General features: G+C 47.3%; 1 protein-coding gene across 3 annotated transcripts in view; it reads right to left on the reverse strand.

Moving 5' to 3' along the window:
• Nucleotides 1-20718, reverse strand: part of LOC138798925 (gastrula zinc finger protein XlCGF57.1-like) — a 48078-nt gene that overhangs the window by 18643 nt on the left and 8717 nt on the right. The window contains exons 2-3 of one of the 3 annotated variants that reach the window (XM_069979547.1): nucleotides 20477-20573; nucleotides 19782-19961 (exon numbers count right to left, since the gene is read on the reverse strand). In XM_069979547.1, the coding sequence (XP_069835648.1) occupies nucleotides 19782-19961; nucleotides 20477-20554 (258 nt within the window). In that variant the 5' untranslated portion in view covers nucleotides 20555-20573. Of the gene's footprint in view, nucleotides 1-19781; nucleotides 19962-20476; nucleotides 20615-20718 lie in introns of those variants that run through there. The other 2 variants (XM_069979546.1, XM_069979548.1) reach the window with 2 other exon arrangements.

Below are 20718 nucleotides of genomic sequence, written 5' to 3' on the forward strand. Positions count from 1 at the left end.
CCCTAGGAGGTGGGGACGCGCGCGCCGGTACAGACGGAGACAGGAGCCGGGCGAGGTAAGGCACCCCCCGGGGCCGAACTGGTAGCAGCACCAGGTCCCTGCACATGGACCCCGGCGGCTGCATGGGGCAGAGAGAGGTTGCGGTGGTTGCCCGGAGCACGGGACGCCGCCGCAGCCGTGAAATGGGACCAGTAATGGGCGCCTTCAAAAGTGGCTAGCTGGGGCAAGGCCAGGTTGACCATAACGGGGATTCAATGGGGACTTTTTGAAAGTCCGTTATACGTCTTGTGATTTCCCATATCTTCCGGGCTACTCTGTGTGCTGATAACAGGGGAATGCGTGGACACACCTGGGCCTCTAGCACTGACCATAGTGTTATAGGGGAGATATAATCTGCCGCGTGTATCTCAGGCTGTCCAATTGGAGTTGGGGATGTCCAGGGGTGTAGGTACTTAAGTTGCCCAGCTAGATAGTAGAGGTACATATTCGGTAGAGACATGCCTGCCTCTTGTTTGGGGCGCTGTAATTTGGCGAACTGGAGCTTGGATGTAGACGATCCCCAAATAAAGGAAGTCATGGCTGAATCCAGCTCTCGAAAGAAGGATCTTGGAACTGGGTAGAATATGTGTTGGTCTTTATCAAGCTTAGGTATAACTGAAATATGGGAGTGTAGCGCTTCAGGGCACAGTCTTCCACCCTCCCTCAGGGAGTTAAATAATAACATTAAGTGTGGTGCTAAAGTGTCCATGAATTTTTTATAGTAAAAATTAGAGAACCCGTCGGGCCCCGGAGCAGAGGTACGTTTAAGACTTTTAATGGCTCTCTTCACTTCCTCCAGGGAAACCGGATCTTCCATTATATCTCTATGTTCTGCTGCAAGTGTTGGTACGTCCATATCAGCAAACAGAGAATCTGCTGCCTGTTGATTAAAAATGTGGTCCCCTTTATAAAGTTTAGAATAAAACTTAAAAAAGGAGTCTAATACAGAAAGGGGATTTTGCGAAGTAGAGCCATCAGAAAGCCTTAAAGTCTGGATTACCGCGTGACAAAATTTTGGGCAGAGTCTTCTAGCTTAAAGAGAACTTGGTTTATCACCTTGGCTAAAAAATCGGTACTGTGTCCAACGTAGACTCCTCTCAGCTATTGAAGTCAAACAGAGATTCAGTTCAGTCCGTGCCAATTCAACCTTGGCTAACAGCCCAGAATTAGGAGCACGTTTGTGTTGAGCAACTAACTTTGTGTATTCTTCAGACTTTAGCTTTAAGGTGGCCTCCCTGTCTTTTTTAAGTCGAGATGCCAATTTTATGAGAGTACCCCGGATTGTGGCCTTATGGGCCTCCCAATTGGTTGCGGGGGACATATCTTGTGGAAAATTGATAGAAAAGTAATCTTGAAGCCCCGATAGAATTTCGGCATAAGAAGAGGGGTTCGTCAGCAACATCTCATTTAATCTCCAAGGAAGGAATGTCGGGGCAATCCAGAAGGGATCCAACACCACTGAGACATGATCTGACCAGGGTACAGGGGTAATAGAAGCCTAAGAGATTAAAAGAGAGCTGTGGGGAAAGTAGGATGTGGTCAATACGAGAATAACAAGAATGTGCTACTGAAAAATAAGTATAAACTTTGACCGTCTGATTTGCTGCTCGCCAAGCATCGATAAAGTCATTAACATGAAATAATTTAGCTAACAGAAGACCAAGTTTAGATGGGGCTCTGGATTTGGAAAGTCCACTAGCTGTCTTGTCCAGTGAAGCGTCCAAAGCCAAGTTGGAATCCCCAGCAAAGATCAATCGGCCTACAAAGTGGGGGGCTAGAGATTTAAACATTGTTTGAAAAAACTGTACCTGGCCCATGTTGGGAGCATAATAAGATAGAAAGGATACTGGGGAACCTTGTAATGTGCCCGTCAGTAACAGATATCTTCCTTCCGGATCGCTGTGCTTACTAGACACCGTGAAGTCGACCGATTTGGAGAAAAAAATGCCCACTCCTCTCTTCTTCTCCTCTGCCAAGGTTAGGGAAAACACAGGAAAAGGTTTATGCATAAAGTTGGGAGCAGACTGCACAGAAAAATGTAATTCTTGCAAGGAAAGAACATCAGATTTCATAGAATGATACAACTGAAAAGCCTTTTTACGTTTAGTTGGGCTATTTAGACCCTGCACATTATGTGTAACCACTTTGAGAGTTGACCTATGTGATGCCATCATGTACCAACAGATGAATGGCTAGGGAACCCCCAAGAAGGAACAAGGGAGGAGAAAACAGGAAAGAAAAAGGAAAGTAAAGTGAAAGGAGAAGGAAAAACAGAACAAGGAGAGAAAGAGAACCACTCAAGGACCAAAGTCCCAAAGAAAGGGCCTCAAAAAACCGCCACTCCATAACCGGAGAAGCAACCCTTTAAGGCCAAGGAGAGCGCAGGGGCATACCCCGCCGGCCCAATGCAGGCCTAAAGAGGCCAGCCACCAATAACACACACACACAAAAAAAAAAAAAAGCATATAAAGCAACACCACCTAAAACATTAAGATATCAAAGGTAAACCGGCATAGCGTCCTCATCAGGGAGCAGACATCAGCTGGCGGACATCATCTCCCGGGGTCATCATTTAGATGGAGATCGCGAAGATCCTTTCCACAGCTGGGATAAATGAGGTTGACGCCTCCAATCCAAAGATGCAGACTGAGGGGAACAAAATCAAATCCCAAAAATCCCAATGATACAAAGATGGATTCCCCCTCTTGAAGGGACGTAAAGCTGTGGGAACGGTTTTTATAGGTAAAGACCAGGCGAAAGGGGAACGCCCATCTGTACCAGATCTCTTTCTTCTGCAGGATCTGTAGGAGAGGCTTCAATGTACGCCTTTTCTGAATCGTGCTAGGTGCCAGGTCTGCGTAAATCTGTATAGGGGCCTACCGAAGCGGCAAGTCAGGATTGTCCCAGGCAGCACGCAAGAGTTTCTCTTTGGTCATAAAATAGTGAGGTTTAACTACGACATCTCTTGGTAACCCATCAGCCGTAAGAGCCCGATGGACTCTGTCAATGTCGTAATAGCGGTCAGGAAGATCCAGAATAAGGAGGTGAAATAACTCTTTAACCGCTTCATCAAGGTCCAATACACTCTCAGGCAAGCCACGAATCCGAAAGTTATCTCTGCGTGACCTATTTTCAAGATCTTCTATCTTTGCAGGCGCCTCGTCTAATTGGTCTTGAAGTGTCCCGATACAAGAAGAATGTTGGTTAACTGTAGCCACAGTTTCATCAATTTTAGATTCCATTGCGTCCAGCCTGACACCTAACTCCTGAAAGTCAGATTTGAGATCAGCAGTAATTTTAGCACAAGTTTTTCCCAGTTCTTGTTGTAAAAGTAAAGAGAACCTAGAGAGAAGCACTTTATCTGGAGAGTATTGAACTGTGGAGGCAGGGTGTTCCTCGTCTGCACTAAGAGCCTCATCCTCCTGTTGTTCTGGGCTGGGCTGGCTTAGTGCCAGGTCACTGCTAGATTGGCTGAGAGCGATCAAGCGTTGAGGCTTGTGATCCCCTTCCCTCACACAGATCTGAGGCAGGGCTGCGGGACTGGGGCTGTGAGGCTGCCATGGGGGAGAGAGCTGATGTTACCTCTGCCCTTGGGGAGGTGCGTGGAGCCGCGCTCCTTGTAAAGATGGCGCTGGACGGGCCGCGCTGATGAGGAGGCTTCCGCTGCGCAGCTGTGGGAGAAGCCGCTGTGAGGGTCTGGGCTTTACCCTTCCTGGCCAATTTTGTGGCCAATGAAGTCCCCGATCTGGCGTACGGGCTTGCAGGGGGGAGAGGAGCCGCTCCGAAGCTGGTATGTGCTATAATTAGCTGCAAAAGGCCGGCGGGTTCGCGGAGCTCAGCAGCATGCGCTCTCCACTCCCGATGTTTGTACACAATAAACTCGTATGATTAGAGTTGGTGAGTTTTTTTCCATTTACCCACTGCTGGGGGTCTGACATCCATCCACCGCATCGCCACCGTTTTCCATGCCATAAATGGGGATTCTCTCCATATGCCAAAAGTCCGACCTTGGGCAATGACACCTGTGGCTGTAGCTCTGATGATTAATAAATAACTGAGTTAATCTGTTGTTAATGGCCGGTGAAACAGAGATGGGAGGATAGAACGTCAGACCACTCATCTTCGGTCAATCCACCTAATGATTGCCGCCACCTGTCCTCTACTGGTAAGGAGTTATTCTTTAGTTGGGTCTGAAAGAGGAAGGAGTACAGTGCAGAAACCAAGCCTCGTGGTCCCTGGGACCTAAAAACTCCAATGAGAGGGTAATTAGAGAATGGCACATTGGGTCTTGGGAATTGGGCATTAAAGGCATGACGGAGTTGCAGGTATCGATACATAGAACCCTGTGGTAAGTCGTATTTATCCTGTAATTGCTGAAAAGAACAGAACGATTGGCCCCTACAGACGTCCCCTAATTTACACAACTAGGCGTTAAGTTGGTACCATAATCACATCCTGGTAATTCAATAATTTTTTTAACCACTCCCCAAACCTTAGAAGCAAGTTTATGTAAAGGCAGTAGCTGAGATGACCTCAAACAACCTCCCTCCAAAACTGGCCACAGGTGATGTAGATCTAAAAAGTGTGCCAAGTGATGTTCCCTATTGGGGAGTATACCCGCTTCCACCCATTTCATAAGAGATCTCAATTGGCCCGCCAGGTAGTATAAATAAATATCTGGAAGCGACATCCTACCATACACCTTGGGCCTCTAAAGGGTCTGGAGACTAAGCTTTGATCTAGAGGCTCCCCAAATAAATGAGGGAAACAACGAATGGAGGCTTCTAAAGAAAGATATAGGGATCGGGGTAGAGGTGTGTTCAAGCCTATACAAACATTTAGGTAGGATGACTATTTTTATAAGATTAATACTCCCTGGCACAGCCAATGGAAGGGTGGCCCAAACTTTAAACTTCCACTTAATATAGTCTAGCAGGGCATAAATATTCATTTTAGCATCTAGGGAGTATTGTCTACAAATTATAATACCCAGGTATTTAAACTGGACCACTACCAGTAGGCCCTGAGCATTAGCCGCCCAGCCCTCCGGGCGCAGGGGTAAAAATACAGATTTCGACCAATTTATGTCAGGAACCGGACAACAGGACAAGACAACACAGTGAGCCCTAAGCTCAGCCCCGCCCACTGTCCTCTACCTATTTGCCTCAATCCGCCCTAAGATGGCGGCGAGCAACTGGGCGTCAGTCCCTGCACTGGCTAGGTGGGACACAAGGACAAGACAGACAGACAAAACACAATAAAGAATGGTCGACAGTCCGGGTCACAACAATCGGGCAGCAAAAGTACAAAATCACAATCCAAAGGCAAGGTCAAAAAACAGGCAGTATGGTCAGGGGCAGGCAGCAAGCAGGAAAGGTCAGAAATACAAAGCAGAGTCAGAATAAACAGAGCAAGAATAGCAAACACAGAACCAGGCAGAGACGCGCTCAATATCCAGCAAAGATATCCCAGACTGGGTAGTTATATAGGAGGCCGGGGATCTGATCCAGAACATAATTGGACCATCCCCCTGATCTCCAAGCACAGACAGCTGAAAACAACACAGATCCACTGGCAGGAAGACCTGTCAGTCACAGCAGAACCCAAACACAGATTAACCCTGACATGGCCAGACAGAACTCAGCAGGTAAAGTCGGGTGTGTCTCTCAAGGTGAGCAAATAACCAGAGTTCACACACTACAAAACAAAACACAGAAACAGAATGCAAGAAAATCAGCACCTTCTCGGCCGCACAGCATGAGCCGAGGGACGCATGATGCTCCGCAAAGATACCATCCTGACAATTTATGTGTAAACCAGAAAATCTACAGAAAGTATTAATGAGAGAAACAGCTAAGGGTAGGGTAATAGTAGGGGAGTAATGGGCACCCTTGTCTGTTCCCACATGAGAAAGAATAATAATACCGGGAATATATGCCATTTACCATAATGCGGGCTTTCGGGGCCTGATACATTAAGGACAACCATTTGATGAAATTAGGGCCAAAGCCAAAGCGTCGGAGAACTTCCAATAGATATCCAATCCTCACCTCTCACTCCCCCCACCTGAACAATGGACTGTACTCTCCGTATGTTATCGGAGGTAGAGAGGCCCGGAATGAATCCCGACTGGTCAGAATTGATGATTTCAGTGATATATTTGTTAAGTCTATTAGCTAACATTTTAGTCAGGACTATAATCTAGATCAAGTAATGAAATAGGCCTGTACGAGCCGCAATCCATGGGATCTTTATCCAGCTTCAATAGTACTATGATAGTCGTCTCATTCATGGAATACGGCAACTTGTTGGTCGCAAAAGCATATTTAAAGCGACTCTGTACCCACTGATTCCCCCCCCCCTCCAACTACTTATACCTGCTTGTAGCTTATCTGAAGTGCTGTCTCCTGGTATGTTTGTCCCCTCTGTTTGTACTTTCTTTCGGCTGAAAAACAAAGTTTACTGGAGTATATGCCGTGTCTAAGAGGCGGGCCGAGAGCGTTCGTGCCCAGGGGAAGCGTCGCCTGTGTGGTCTTGGGCTCGCTTCCCCCTGCCTTTCGTTCCGCCCTCAGCGCCATGGTTGCCGGGTCAGCGACATTCCAGGATCAGCGCCGCCTCTGTTGTGTGTCCCTGCACCGCCTCCCATGCCTGTGTGCGGCCAACCCGCCCCCCAACACCCCCACCCCTCTTACGCTGTTTACATCCACTTTCGAGTCCTCTTCTCGGCTTCCGTTGTGCACAGGTGCGAACGTATCCCGCGCAGGCGCATTGATGCAAGCGGTCTTCTCCAGCCAGTCTAGTTGGTCATTGCGCCTGGGCAGGATACGTTCGCACCTGCGCACAACGGAAGCAGAGAAGAGGACTCGGAAGCGGACGTAAACAGCATAAGAGGGGTGGGGATGTTGGGGGGCGGGTTGGCCGCACACAGACACTGGAGGCGGTGCAGGGACACACCACAGAGGCGGCGCTGATCCGGGAACGTCGCTGAACCGGCAACCATGGCGCAGAGGGTGGGCTGAGGGCGGAACGAAAGGCAGGGGGATGCGAGCCCAAGATCACACAGGTGGCGCTTCCCCTGGGCACGAAAGTTCTCGGCCCGCCTCTTAGACACGGCATATACTCCAGTAAACTTTGTTTTTCAGCAGAAAGAAAGTACAAACAGAGGGGACAAACATACCAGGAGACAGCACTTCAGATAAGCTACAAGCAGGTATAAGTAGTTGGGGGGGGGGGGGGGGAAATCAGTGGGTACAGAGTCGCTTTAAACATATTTAGCATAATAGGGGAGATATGATCTGATAGCTGAGAGTTTAGTGTAACTGCCACTGGACCCCCAAAGGGGGCCCAGCATCGGCAATTGCCGGCATTAGTGGATCGGTAACAGTAATCAGTATGGTAAAAAATGCATAGGATTACAATTGAAATCCCTGCAAAGAAAATGCTAATTTGAACTTTTAACTCTTTAACTTTTAACTTACTTTGCAATTATTCCTGTGAAATGACCAAAGGGTTAAATAACTGTATGAATGTAAATTTGAAGACTTGAAAGGATGAAGATTTCAAAATGGAGTAACTTATGGGGGTTTCTAGTATACAGGCTTCTAAAATATAATCCAAAACTGGTGTCTAAAGAATTTCTCAGTTTAAAATTTTCATGAAGAATTTGAAAATTGCTACTAAACATTTACGGCCTCTAACATCCTTAAAAAGTAAAAGCATGTGCACCAAATGCTGTTAATATAAAGAAGACTTGCTCTAGATATGAATTAATAAATAATTTATGTAGTATTACTATTTTCCTCATTGGCAGAGACTTTCAAATGTAGAGAAATGCTATTTTTTTTTTAATTTTTCCACAACATTTTGGAGTTTTTCACAAAAAAACTCTACTAAACCCAAATTTACCACTAACATAAAGTAGAACATGTCATCGGTAAAAGCGTTCCAAAATTATTGATTCTTAAAGTAACACGTTATATTTGACAAATTTGGCCGTGTCATAAACCCCAAAACTGGCTGTGTCCCCTAAGGGTTAATAACAAGAACTGTGAGGCAGGAAGAATTGCAGACAGTGCACTGCTGCCCTCTACTGGTTCCCAAAAAACATTACAAACAGCCAATAAGGAAAACATGGGACACAGACAGTAAGGGAGGTGGATAGGAATGACAAACAAAGAGACCAGAGCATAAAAGGGCCTCTCCGATAGAATCCGTGTGGACCCATAATAACTCCATAGTGGGCTAGGTATTGGTCGCGGTCTAAAAAGGTAACCGCATATTTTAACAGCATATCCTGACCAATATGCAAAGAGCACAGTCATCTGTACTCTATCTGTGGGGAGTCACAGCATCATGAAGGGAACGTACAGCAACCAGGTTTCCCTTTGGTAACAGCCCTAAGTGAAAACAAAACAGTTTGCACACCAAGGGTTAACATCCCCGCCTGAAGTGACTAAGATAGAGTCTCACAAAGAGAGGTGTCCATCCATCCTCCTCCAAATGATTAAGGCTGATTAGGGGAGCGTCTATTCTGGCAATATAGCCATTCCTCTGCCTCTTGTGGAGTCCCAAAAAAGACAGCCTTATCACCATCCACCACCCTTAAACGTGCTGGATATTCCATAGAGTAAGGAATATTTGTCTCCTTTAGGTTACGCTTCACTGCTATGTAGGTGGCGCATTTCTTTTGTAGCTCCACCGAACAAAATCAGGGAAGATGGAGACAGGCGCCCCGTTATACTTGATCTCAGGGAGCCTCCTGGCTTGGCGTAAGACCAAGGCCGGGTCTGTGCTATTTAGAAGGCAGGCCAGGAAGGGTCGCGGTGAAGCCCCTGGCTGCGGAGGCCTAGCCGGCACCCTATGGACACAGGTCCTGCCCCTCTGCTCTCTCCGGCAGGCCCAAGATTCACAAATAATTGCGCCTCAGGCGATTCTCCAGGTCGTCTGCTTTTTGGCGCCATCCTTCTTCCTGGTGTTCTAGGGCTACTACTGCGGCTGGTATCGGCTCAACTTTTGTCTTCTAAGCCTGACACCCGGTCCTCCACATGACGGACCCGCTCCCTCAGCACCTGCATATCCTGTCGAATAAGCCCCACATCTATTTTAACTTCTTCTATTTTACCCATCTGGGAAGTGATGCTGGCGGCAACGGCTTCTAGCACGGAGGTCAGCTGTTCAGATACCTCTTTCAGTGTGGGTTCAGGCACTGCTCGTCGCTTTCATGTGCAAAAAGAGCTGCCGCTGTGCTGGGCTCCCCGCTGCATAGTCTCTAAGTGGTGCGGGCGCCATCTTGGACCTCGGGCGAACTCCACCAGCCCCTCCGCCGCTGCAATCTGGGCTCTGGTGAGGCTCATTTTGTGGGGGAGTGGTGCAGCCAGTCTTCCACTCAGGTTTCGGCCGACTAGTGTGCTCAGGATCGGGTCAGCATAATAAGAGAAGCGGGACTCTCATGGAGCAGAGCTTACATGCGTCTGCTCTCCTCGCTGTCCAGGCCACGCCCTTCAAACCCATGATCTAGTCTGATGGTCCCAACACCATGATTCAACCCGATAGTTCAGACCCCATGACCAAACCAGACAATGTAACCTGATGATTTCAACCTCATGATCCACACCCTAAAATCCTGACCTGATGATCCAGTCTGATTGCCTCACTCCATGATCCTGACACCTCCATACAGCCAAACAATCTTGACCCCATGGCCCAGATCCAATGATCCCGAAGTGGGAGAGGACGCAGCATCCTCTCCCGATCCTTCTCCTAATCAGTGGCCTGGCCTTGACCAACGCCAGATTTAGCAAGATGTATACGTGTGGTCGGGAAAAAGGGGTGCGCAACATCACATTATCACATCCTAGTGGATCTCGGGATTGGGGCAAGGACGGGCGCAGTGGTGTCAAACTGAATGTGCTCAGGACTGCTGTGTGTGACAATGCAAGCCCAGGAGTTGTGTGGGATGTCAGAGGGAGACCTACAATAAGTGTACTTACCAGCGTACCAGGATCCTAGGCAACTGCTGACAACATGACAGAGACAGAGGGGAACATTTTTTTAACCCCTTAAGGATGGAGCCCAAAATGGCCTTAAGGACCGGACCAAATTTCAAGGATTATGACCTGTGTCACTTTATACATTAATAACTTTGTAATGCTTTTACCTATCCGGCTGATTCTGAGATTGTTTTCTCGTGACCTGTTATACTTTATATTTCTGGTCGATACTTACAGCCTATCTTTATGAAAACCCCCAAAATAACATGAAAAATTGAGAAAAATTGCATTTTTCTAACTGAAATTCCGTGCTAGTAAGAAAAATGGTCACATAAATTAGATATGAAATAGCATTAGCAATATGTCTACTTTATGTAGTGGCATTTATTAAACTTGCCTTCAATTTTTTAAGACAATAGAAAGCTTCAAAGTTTAGCAGCACTTTTCCAAATTTTCACAAGAATTTCAAAATCTGATTTTTCAAGGGACCAATTCACGTTTGAAGTGTATTTGAGGGGACTGTATGTTAGAAAGCCCCACGAAGCACCCCATTTCAGAAACTGCACCCCCCAAACTCTGCAAAAGCACATCCAGAAAGTTTTTTAACCCTTTAGGGGAGTCACAGAAATAAAAGCTAATTGTGTAGGAAAATTGAACATTTTAATTTTCTGTGCAGAGATTTTATTGTAATCCAATATTTTTCATATTGATAAACCTATTACCAGAGAAATGCACCCCAATATTGATTGCCCCGTTTCTGCAGTTTATAGAAATACCCCATATGTGGCCCTAACGCGCTATTTGACGCAACCACAAGCCTCAGATATAAAGGAGCGCCTAGTGAATTTCAACGCCTCCATTATATTTGGTCATTTCTGACTGTACCACTTCAGGTTGGCAGAGGCTCTGGGGTGCCAAAACCTAAACACCCCTAAAGGGACACCATTTAGAAAACTACACCCCTCAAGGAATGTAACAAGGGGTGCGGTGAGGATCTGGACCCCACAGGTGCTTCACAGATTTTCAGAGCAATATGGCGTGAAAAATGAAAAATTAAATTTTTTTCACTAAGACGTTGTTCTAGCCTTCAATTTTTCATTTTAACTAGGGGATAAAAGAAACAGACACCAAAAGTGTAGCGCAGTTTCTCACGAGTACGGAAATACCCCACATGTGGACATAAAGTGCCAAGCGGGCGCAGGACGAGCCTCCAAAGGGAAGGAGCGCCAATTGGCTTTTGGAAGCTGGATGTCACTGGAATGGATTTCAAGGACCATGTCGCATTTACAAAGCGATTGTGCTGCCAAAACACTGGAAACCCCCCACAAGTGACCCCATTCTGGAAACTACACCCCTCAAGGAATCTAACAAGGGGTGCAGTGAGGATATGGACCCCACTGGTGACGGGCACAAATGTGGAACAATGTGACGTGAAAGTGAAAAGTTAAATTTTTTCACATTCACAGTACAAATGTGCCCGTCATCAAGGGGTCCATATCCTCACTGCACCCCTTGTTATATTCCCTGAGGGGTGCAGTTTCCAGAATGGGGTCACTTGTGGGGGGTTTCCAGTGTTTTGGCAGCACGAGGGCTCTGTAAATGCGACATGGCGTTCATCATCCATTCTGGCCAAATCCAACCTCTAAAATCCAAATGGCGCTCCTTCCCTTCGGAGGCTTGCCCTGCGCCCACATGGCGCTTTATGTCCACATGTGGGATATTTACGGACCCCTTGTGAAAATGAAAAATTCAAGGCTAGACCAACATTATAGTGTAAAAAAATTTAGATTTCATTTTCATGGCATATTGTTCCACATTTGTGCCCGTCACCAGTGGGGTCCATATGCTCACTACACCCCTTGTTACATTCCTTGAGGGGTGCAGTTTCCATAATGGGGTCACTTGTGAGGGGCTTCAACTGTCTTGGCAACACAGGGGCCTTTTAAATGCAACATGGCCCCTCGAAATCCATTCCAGCCAAATCCAGCCTCCAAAAGCCAAATGGCGCTCCTTCCCTTCGGAGGCTTACCCTGCGCCCGCATGGCACTTTATGTCCACATGTGGGGTATTTCCGTACTCAGGGGAAATTGCTCTACACATTTTTTGTTTTTATTTATCTTTTAACCCCTTGTGAAAATGAAATTAAGACTAGATCAATGATTTAGTGTAAAAATTAAAAAATGTTTACACTAAATGTTGGTCTAGCCTTCATTTTTATTTCATTTCCACAAGGGGTTAAAAGATAAAACAAATGTAAAACGTGTAGGGTTATTACCCCTGAGTACTAAAATACCCCACATGTGGACATAATGTGCCATATGGGCACAGGGCAAGCCACCAAAGGGACAGAGCGCTATTTAGAGGCTGGAATGGAGGATGGAGGCCATGTCGCATTTACAAAGCTCCTGTGCTGTGAGGACAGAGAGAAACCCCCACAAGTGACCCCATTATGGAAACTACACCCCTCAAGGAATCTAACAAGGGGTGCAGTGAGCATATGGACCCCACTGGTGACTGGCACATATGTAGAACATGTGCTGTGAAAATGAAAAATACAATTTTTTTCATTTTCACGTCCAAAATGTGGCCGTCACCAGGGGGCCATATCCCCGCTGCCCCCCTTGTTAGATTCCTTATGGGGTGTAGTTTCCAGAATGGGGTCACTTGTGGGGGGTTTCTACTGTCCTGGCCGCACAGAGGCTTTGTAATTGCATCATGGCATCCTCTAATGGGAATGGCGGCCATACCTACTTAGCTGGGGAAAAGGGACAATTCTAATTTATTTGGGGGTATTAGGCCAATTATTAGTTTATAAGGTTGGAAATGACAGGTGTCCATCAAACTCAACCTGTGTTGATCCAGAGGAAGGCAAAAACCCCTTGTGAGGCAGACGACAGTAGCCTCATCACAGGGGAAAAATTCCTTCCTGACTCCATAATGGCGATCAGAATAATCCCTGGATCAACGTGACCCCTGAAATAGGAATAAGGGACAGAATTTAGATAATGTAGAACCCCAATGACGTGTAGTGCGCCTTGGAGCGATCCAGTATGCAGAGGCCGGGGTGATCAGGACAGGTGTCACACTGGTAAATGGCGTCCTTCCTGATCCCCCTGTTACCCCACACTCTGCACTTCTTCTGGGGTCTCCCTTTCTCCAGTGTGGGGGACGTCACCTGGAAAATGTTGTCCTGGTGCGATACGGGGTCCTTCATATCCAGAAGCGCTGGGTCCGCTCCATGGCTACTAAATATTAGGGCTCTATTACTACTTCTGATATTTACGGATCGTGCCGCAAGCTACAGTAGCTCAGGCAGCGAGGGACCGGAAGAGGGGGTGCTGATATAAAAGTCATCCCCGTATGGGTGGTAACCTTTATCCAGCAGTGGGAAGATCAGTTCCCGGACGACCTCCCCACTTGTTCCGAGGATGGGGGGGGGAGGGGGCATCTGGGGGCGGGATTCGGGTGTCCCTTCCATCATACACTCTAAGGGTACGTGCACACTGCGGAATGATGACAGATAACCCGTCGCGCATTTCGCAGCTGGAACCCCCTAACGGAGTGATGTGCGCACATGAGTGTCCACTCGTGTCACACTCCATTCAATGCGGATTCTGCCTTCTGTCCAAAGAATGAACGTGTTAATTCTTTGGAGGGACGACGGAATCCCCCCGTGCATAGAATGGAGTCTATAACACGGGTGGAGACGCACGCCCGCATCAGTTCGCCGGCAGGTGCCAGCTGCGGAATGCACAGAGGGTTATCCGCCGCCATTCCGCAGTGTGCACGTACCCTAAATCTGTAAGTGTACCCTGAAGTACTCTCACAGAGTTTGTAGAATTTTGCGCCATACCGTGATCTCTTATTCGGACGGTTTTGGCGGGAAAGACGTGTCTGGGGGGCAGCGTACGCTACGCTACCCCCAGACACGTCACTGGATGATAAGGATGATGAGGATGAATGGAGGAAAGAAGGTTCCCTCCCATTCATCCTCACTGGCTGTTTCGGTGTCAGAGGCAATAATAGCGTATGCATCCGAAGCCGAAAACACCCTGGGAGCCATCTTTATATGGGGATTGGTATATGGGGTATGTAGTGGTGTAGTGTAGTGTCAAACTTTATTTCGTGTAGTGTAATGTAGTGTTTTTTACGTTTTTTATTTAACAGTAAGAAAAAAACCTACGCCAACAAAGGAGTTGCTGATAAATGCTGCACTTATCAGCAGAAAGTGGCGGTAGGATATAGGGGGAAAAAAAGCCCCTACGCCAAAAAGGAGGAGTTGCTGATCAGTGGCGCACCCCCCTGTGCCGACAGGGAGAGATGGCCTGCTATGTATTATAGCAGGCTATCTTCCCCAATCGGGACCCGGCCGGCTGCGGCACCCCGTTAAAGGAGCCGTGTACCGGTAAGTCATGGGTCCTTAAGAAGTTAAAGTGTCACTGTTGTGAAATTTATTTTTGCAGACATCAATAGTCCAGGCGATTTTAAGAAACTTTGTAATTGGGTTTATTAGCCGAAAAATGCATTTTTATCATGAAAAAGCAGTTTGAAGCTCTCTCCCCCGTGTCTTCATTGTTCTCCTATGGAGAGAGCTAAAGAAAAGACCAAAACAGGACAACAAAGAGTTAATCTACAAATACCTCACCCTCTATTTCCTCTGACAGTCAGCACTGACCTCTCTGAGCTCTGATTACAGCTGTCACCCAGCTCAGTGCCTGTAATCCTCTGTTATCAGCTCTCTGCTGCCGGCTAACTCCCTCCTCCCCCCTCTCCCCTCCCCCCTCCCCTCTCCCCTCTCTATAGAACAGACTGGGGACGTCTGATGCAACAAGTCACAATTTCCTGATTTTTTGCAGTGAATGGAAAAGAGGAGGGAGGGGGGGGGGGACCTGGGAAAAGGCTTTTTACATGCAGATAATGGCAGATTTGGCTAATAAACCCAATTACAAAAGTTTCTTAAAATCGCCTGGACTATTGATTTCTGCAAAAAAAAAAAAAAAATGACAGTGACTCTTTAACCCCTTAAGGTCAAAGCCAATTTTCGTTTTTGCGCTTTTGCTTTTTCCATTTTATGTTTAAAAGTCCATAGCGCTTGCATTTTTTCACCTAGAGACTTATATGAGTGCTTATTTTTTGCGAAACCAATTGTACTTTGCAATTACAGGCATAATTTTTTCCATAAAATATGTTGTGAAACCGGAAAAAAATCATTTGCGCTGTCAAATTGAAAAAAAAACGAATTTGTTTTGATTTCGGGGAGTTTTGCATTTACTCCGTTCGCCCTATGGTAAAACTGACTTGTTATGCATGTTCCTCAAGTCGTTACGATTACTATGATATATAACATGTATAACTTATATTGTATCTGATGGCCTGTAAAAAATTCAAACCATTGTTAACAAATATATGTCACTTAAAATCTCTCCATTCCCCGGCTTATAGCGCTTTTATCCTTTGGTCTATGGGGCTGTGTGAGGTGTCAGTTTTTGCGCCATGATGCGTTCTTTCTACCGGTACCTTGATTGCGCATATACGACTTTTTGATCGCTTTTTATTACATTTTTTCTGGATTTGATGCGACCAAAAATGCGCAATTTTGCACTTTGGGATTTTTTTGGCGCTTACGCCGTTTACCGTGCGAGATCAGGATTGTGATTAATTAATAGTTCGGGCGATTACGTGTGCGGTGATACTAAATATGTTTATTAATTAATTTATTTATTAATTTATATTTATAAAATGGGAAAAGGGGGGTGATTTGGACTTTTATTAGGGGAGGGGATTTTTTATTAATAAAAACACTTTTTTACTTTTTTTTTTACATACACTAGAAGCCCCCCTGGGGGACTTGTATATAGACAGCACTGATCCCCCTGGGGGACTTGTATATACACAGCACTGATCCCCCTGGGGGACTTGTATATACACAGCACTGATCCCCCTGGGGGACTTGTATATACACAGCACTGATCCCCCTGGGGGACTTGTATATAGACAGCACTGATCCCCCTGGGGGACTTGTATATAGACAGCACTGATCCCCCTGGGGGACTTGTATATAGACAGCACTGATCCCCCTGGGGGACTTGTATATAGACAGCACTGATCCCCCTGGGGGACTTGTATATACACAGCACTGATCCCCCTGGGGGACTTGTATATAGACAGCACTGATCCCCCTGGGGGACTTGTATATACACAGCACTGATCCCCCTGGGGGACTTGTATATACACAGCACTGATCCCCCTGGGGGACTTGTATATACACAGCACTGATCCCCCTGGGGGACTTGTATATAGACAGCACTGATCCCCCTGGGGGACTTGTATATAGACAGCACTGATCCCCCTGGGGGACTTGTATATAGACAGCACTGATCCCCCTGGGGGGACTTGTATATAGACAGCACTGATCCCCCTGGGGGACTTGTATATACACAGCACTGATCCCCCTGGGGGACTTGTATATAGACAGCACTGATCACCCTGGGGGACTTGTATATACACAGCAAAGATCCATTAGATCGGTCATAGATTGCTATGGCCTGCTGCAGGCCATAGCAATATATTGCCGAGCCGGGATCGCATCGCGGGGGGGAGATCCGTGCCACTAGACACCAGGGATGCACGGAGGAAAGCACTTCAATGCAGCTGTCAGGTTTGACAGCTGCATTGAAGGGCTTAATTAGCCGGCGCGGCAACGGGACCCGCGCCGGCTAACAGAGGCACTGCCCGGCTGCAGATTGCAGCCGGGATCGGTGCCGTTCAGAGCGGGGTCCCGGCGGGACCCCGCTCTGAACACCCCCTGCGGCACCATGACGTATCAGATACGTCATGGGTCGCTAAGGGGTTAAAGAAAGCTATTTTTCTAATGCATTTACCATCATCTAGTAAAGGTTTGGCTAATGGAATCCCCCTAATAAGATGACATAACATAACACATAACCCTCTGGAGAAATCCTTGAAGAAAAATGATATTTGTCTCCACGTTTACTTTATTATTGACTTTACTTCACTTCTCCTTTGATGTTATTCATCAAGAGGACAAAGACCCTCGGAGACCTGATTTATTCTTCTTCACACTGTAACTATAGCACCAAGAGCAGCCGCCGTTACGGCCAAAAATACAGAGGGAATCGGCCGTCACTATAGGGGGAGTCAGCCCCCTGCCACTGCCTCTAGTGTACGGGAGACATGACACTCATTACAAATTGTGTATACACTATGACAGAGAGGTAAAACCAGAAACATACATGTCATGCCTTCACTGTAATATCCCATATCATGCATCTATACACGGATGTAACGTACAAACATTAGAGAATAAGCCCAATACGCCTCACAGTACAGACCCTGATTTGTATGGATATCATCTTGACACAGATCCAGTCATCCCACCCCTCCTGTATTACTGTATAATGTCCCAGAAGTGTCACCTCTCCAGTCATCACCCCTCCTATATTACTGTATAATGTCCCAGCAGTGTCACCTCTCCAGTCATCACCCCTCCTATATTACTGTATAATGTCCCAGCATTCCCAGCAGTGTCACCTCTCCAGTCACCCCCCCCCCCCTCCTGTATTACTGTATAATGTCCCAGCAGTGTCACCTCTCCAGTCACCCCCCCCCCTCCTGTATTACTGTATAATGTCCCAGCATTCCCAGCAGGGTCACCTCTCCAGTCACCCACCTCCTGTATTACTGTATAATGTCCCAGCAGGGTCACCTCTCCAGTCACCCCCCCCCTCCTGTATTACTGTATAATGTCCCAGCATTCCCAGCAGTGTCACCTCTCCAGTCACCCCCCCTCCTGTATTACTGTATAATGTCCCAGCAGTGTCACCTCTCCAGTCATCACCCCTCCTATATTACTGTATAATGTCCCAGCAGTGTCACCTCTCCAGTCACCCCCACCCCTCCTGTATTACTGTATAATGTCCCAGCATTCCCAGCAAGGTCACCTCTCCAATCACCCCCCCTCCAGTATTACTGTATAATGTCCCAGCATTCCCAGCAGTGTCACCTCTCCAGTCATCCCCCCCCTCCTGTATTACTGTATAATGTCCCAGCAGTGTCACCTCTCCAGTCACCCCCCCTCCTGTATTACTGTATAATGTCCCAGCAGTGTCACCTCTCCAGTCATCCCCCCCTCCTGTATTACTGTATAATGTCCCAGCATTCCCAGCAGTGTCACCTCTCCAGTCATCCCCCCTCCTGTATTACTGTATAATGTCCCAGCAGTGTCACCTCTCCAGTCATCCCCCCCACCTCTCCTGTATTACTGTATAATGTCCCAGCAGTGTCACCTCTCCAGTCATCCCCCCTCCTGTATTACTGTATAATGTCCCAGCATTCCCAGCAGGGTCACCTCTCCAGTCACCCCCCACCCCTTCTGTATTACTGTATAATGTCCCAGCATTCCCAGCAGGGTCACCTCTCCAGTCACCCCCCACCCCTTCTGTATTACTGTATAATGTCCCAGCAGGGTCACCTTTCCAGTCACCCCCCCTCCTGTATTACTGTATAATATCCCAGCATTCCCAGCAGTGTCACCTCTTCAGTCATCCCCCCCTCCTGTATTACTGTATAATGTCCCAGCATTCCCAGCAGTGTCACCTCTCCAGTCATCCCCCCCTCCTGTATTACTGTATAATGTCCCAGCATTCCCAGCAGTGTCACCTCTTCAGTCATCCCCCCCTCCTGTATTACTGTATAATGTCCCAGCATTCCCAGCAGTGTCACCTCTCCAGTCACCCCCCCTCCTGTATTACTGTATAATGTCCCAGCATTCCCAGCAGTGTCACCTCTCCAGTCATCTCCCCTCCTGTATTACTGTATAATGTCCCAGCATTCCCAGCAGTGTCACCTCTCCAGTCATCCCCCCCCTCCTGTATTACTGTATAATGTCCCAGCATTCCCAGCAGTGTCACCTCTCCAGTCATCCCCCCTCCCCTCCTGTATTACTGTATAATGTCCCAGCATTCCCAGCAGGGTCACCTCTCCAGTCATCCCCCCACCCCTCCTGTATTACTGTATAATGTCCCAGCAGTGTCACCTCTCCAGTCATCCCTCCTCCTGTATTACTGTATAATGTCCCAGCAGTGTCACCTCTCCAGTCATCCCCCCTCCTCCTGTATTACTGTATAATGTCCCAGCAGTGTCACCTCTCCAGTCATCCCTCCTCCTGTATTACTGTATAATGTCCCAGCAGTGTCACCTCTCCAGTCATCACCCCCCTCCTGTATTACTGTATAATGTCCCAGCAGTGTCACCTCTCCAGTCACCCCCCCTCCTGTATTACTGTATAATGTCCCAGCATTCCCAGCAGTGTCACCTCTCCAGTCACCCCCCCTCCTGTATTACTGTATAATGTCCCAGCATTCCCAGCAGTGTCACCTCTCCAGTCATCCCCCCCTCCTGTATTACTGTATAACGTCCCAGCATTCCCAGCAGGGTCACCTCTCCAGTCATCCCCCACCCCTCCTGTATTACTGTATAATGTCCCAGCAGTGTCACCTCTCCAGTCATCCCCCCTCCTGTATTACTGTATAATGTCCCAGCATTCCCAGCAGGGTCACCTCTCCAGTCATCCCCCCTCCTGTATTACTGTATAATGTCCCAGCAGTGTCACCTCTCCAGTCACCCCCTCCTGTATTACTGTATAATGTCCCAGCATTCCCAGCAGGGTCACCTCTCCAGTCATCCCCCCTCCTGTATTACGGTATAATGTCCCAGCATTCCCAGCAGGGTCACCTCTCCAGTCAGCAGCTCCATCATCTTGTGGGTGAGTTCTAGGATCTTCTGCTCATTGGTTTTCTCAGGCATCAGTGAGAGGGGATGGAGCTCTATAATGGGGCCCTGGGCTTCCTTCCACCGTGCCACTACACTGCCAGACATTTTACAGTCACTTGATGTCTTCATTATTATATATTCCTGTGTATCAAGAAAAAAAACATTGATCGATGGTGAATAACAAATATAAGCCAATGGAGATGGGGGAGGTCATGTGACACATCCCCCAGAATCCGTAATATAGTATGTCCGTACACTCCGTTCTGTATTGGTGCAGGTTGATCAAGAAGAGTCAATATTTGTAGAACAACCGCACTTGACTCACAGACCAGTATGTATGATGCCAGGAGCCCCGGCCGCCATCTATACCCCGCAACGACATGCCACAGGCACCTCGCTCCTTTGGGCACATCTCTTACCTGTCATATCACCTGGTCCCGATTTGGTATACTAATAAGAATCCATGTATGATGAGAGGTTTTTGAAAATAATATATGAAAAATAAAAATAAAAAGATGGCATTATAAATACTGGTCTGTGAGTCAAGTGCGGTTGTTATACAAATATTACCCAGAATCCCTCACCTCCCCCCCTCCTGTATTAGTAATAGAGATTAGAGGGAGGTCATGTCACACATTACCCAGAATCCCCCTCACCTCTCCGGTCAGCAGGTAGATGATCTCTAGAGTGAGGTTCCAGATACCCTCTGTCATGTGACTTCTGTCCTTGTCCATGGTCGCAGCGTCATGTGATCTATACAGACATTGTAAAGGAGGCGCCCGTCACATTTCCATCTGGTAATAAATGAGACGCACTCTTTGTTATAGAATATCAATCCAGACAGACATGGATTACGCGGTGCCATAGGACACTGCAAGAGATTATAATATGGGCGGTC

Source organism: Dendropsophus ebraccatus, chromosome 8 (genome assembly GCF_027789765.1).
Source record: "Dendropsophus ebraccatus isolate aDenEbr1 chromosome 8, aDenEbr1.pat, whole genome shotgun sequence".
In the NCBI taxonomy this organism is placed as follows: Eukaryota; Metazoa; Chordata; class Amphibia; order Anura; family Hylidae; genus Dendropsophus; species Dendropsophus ebraccatus.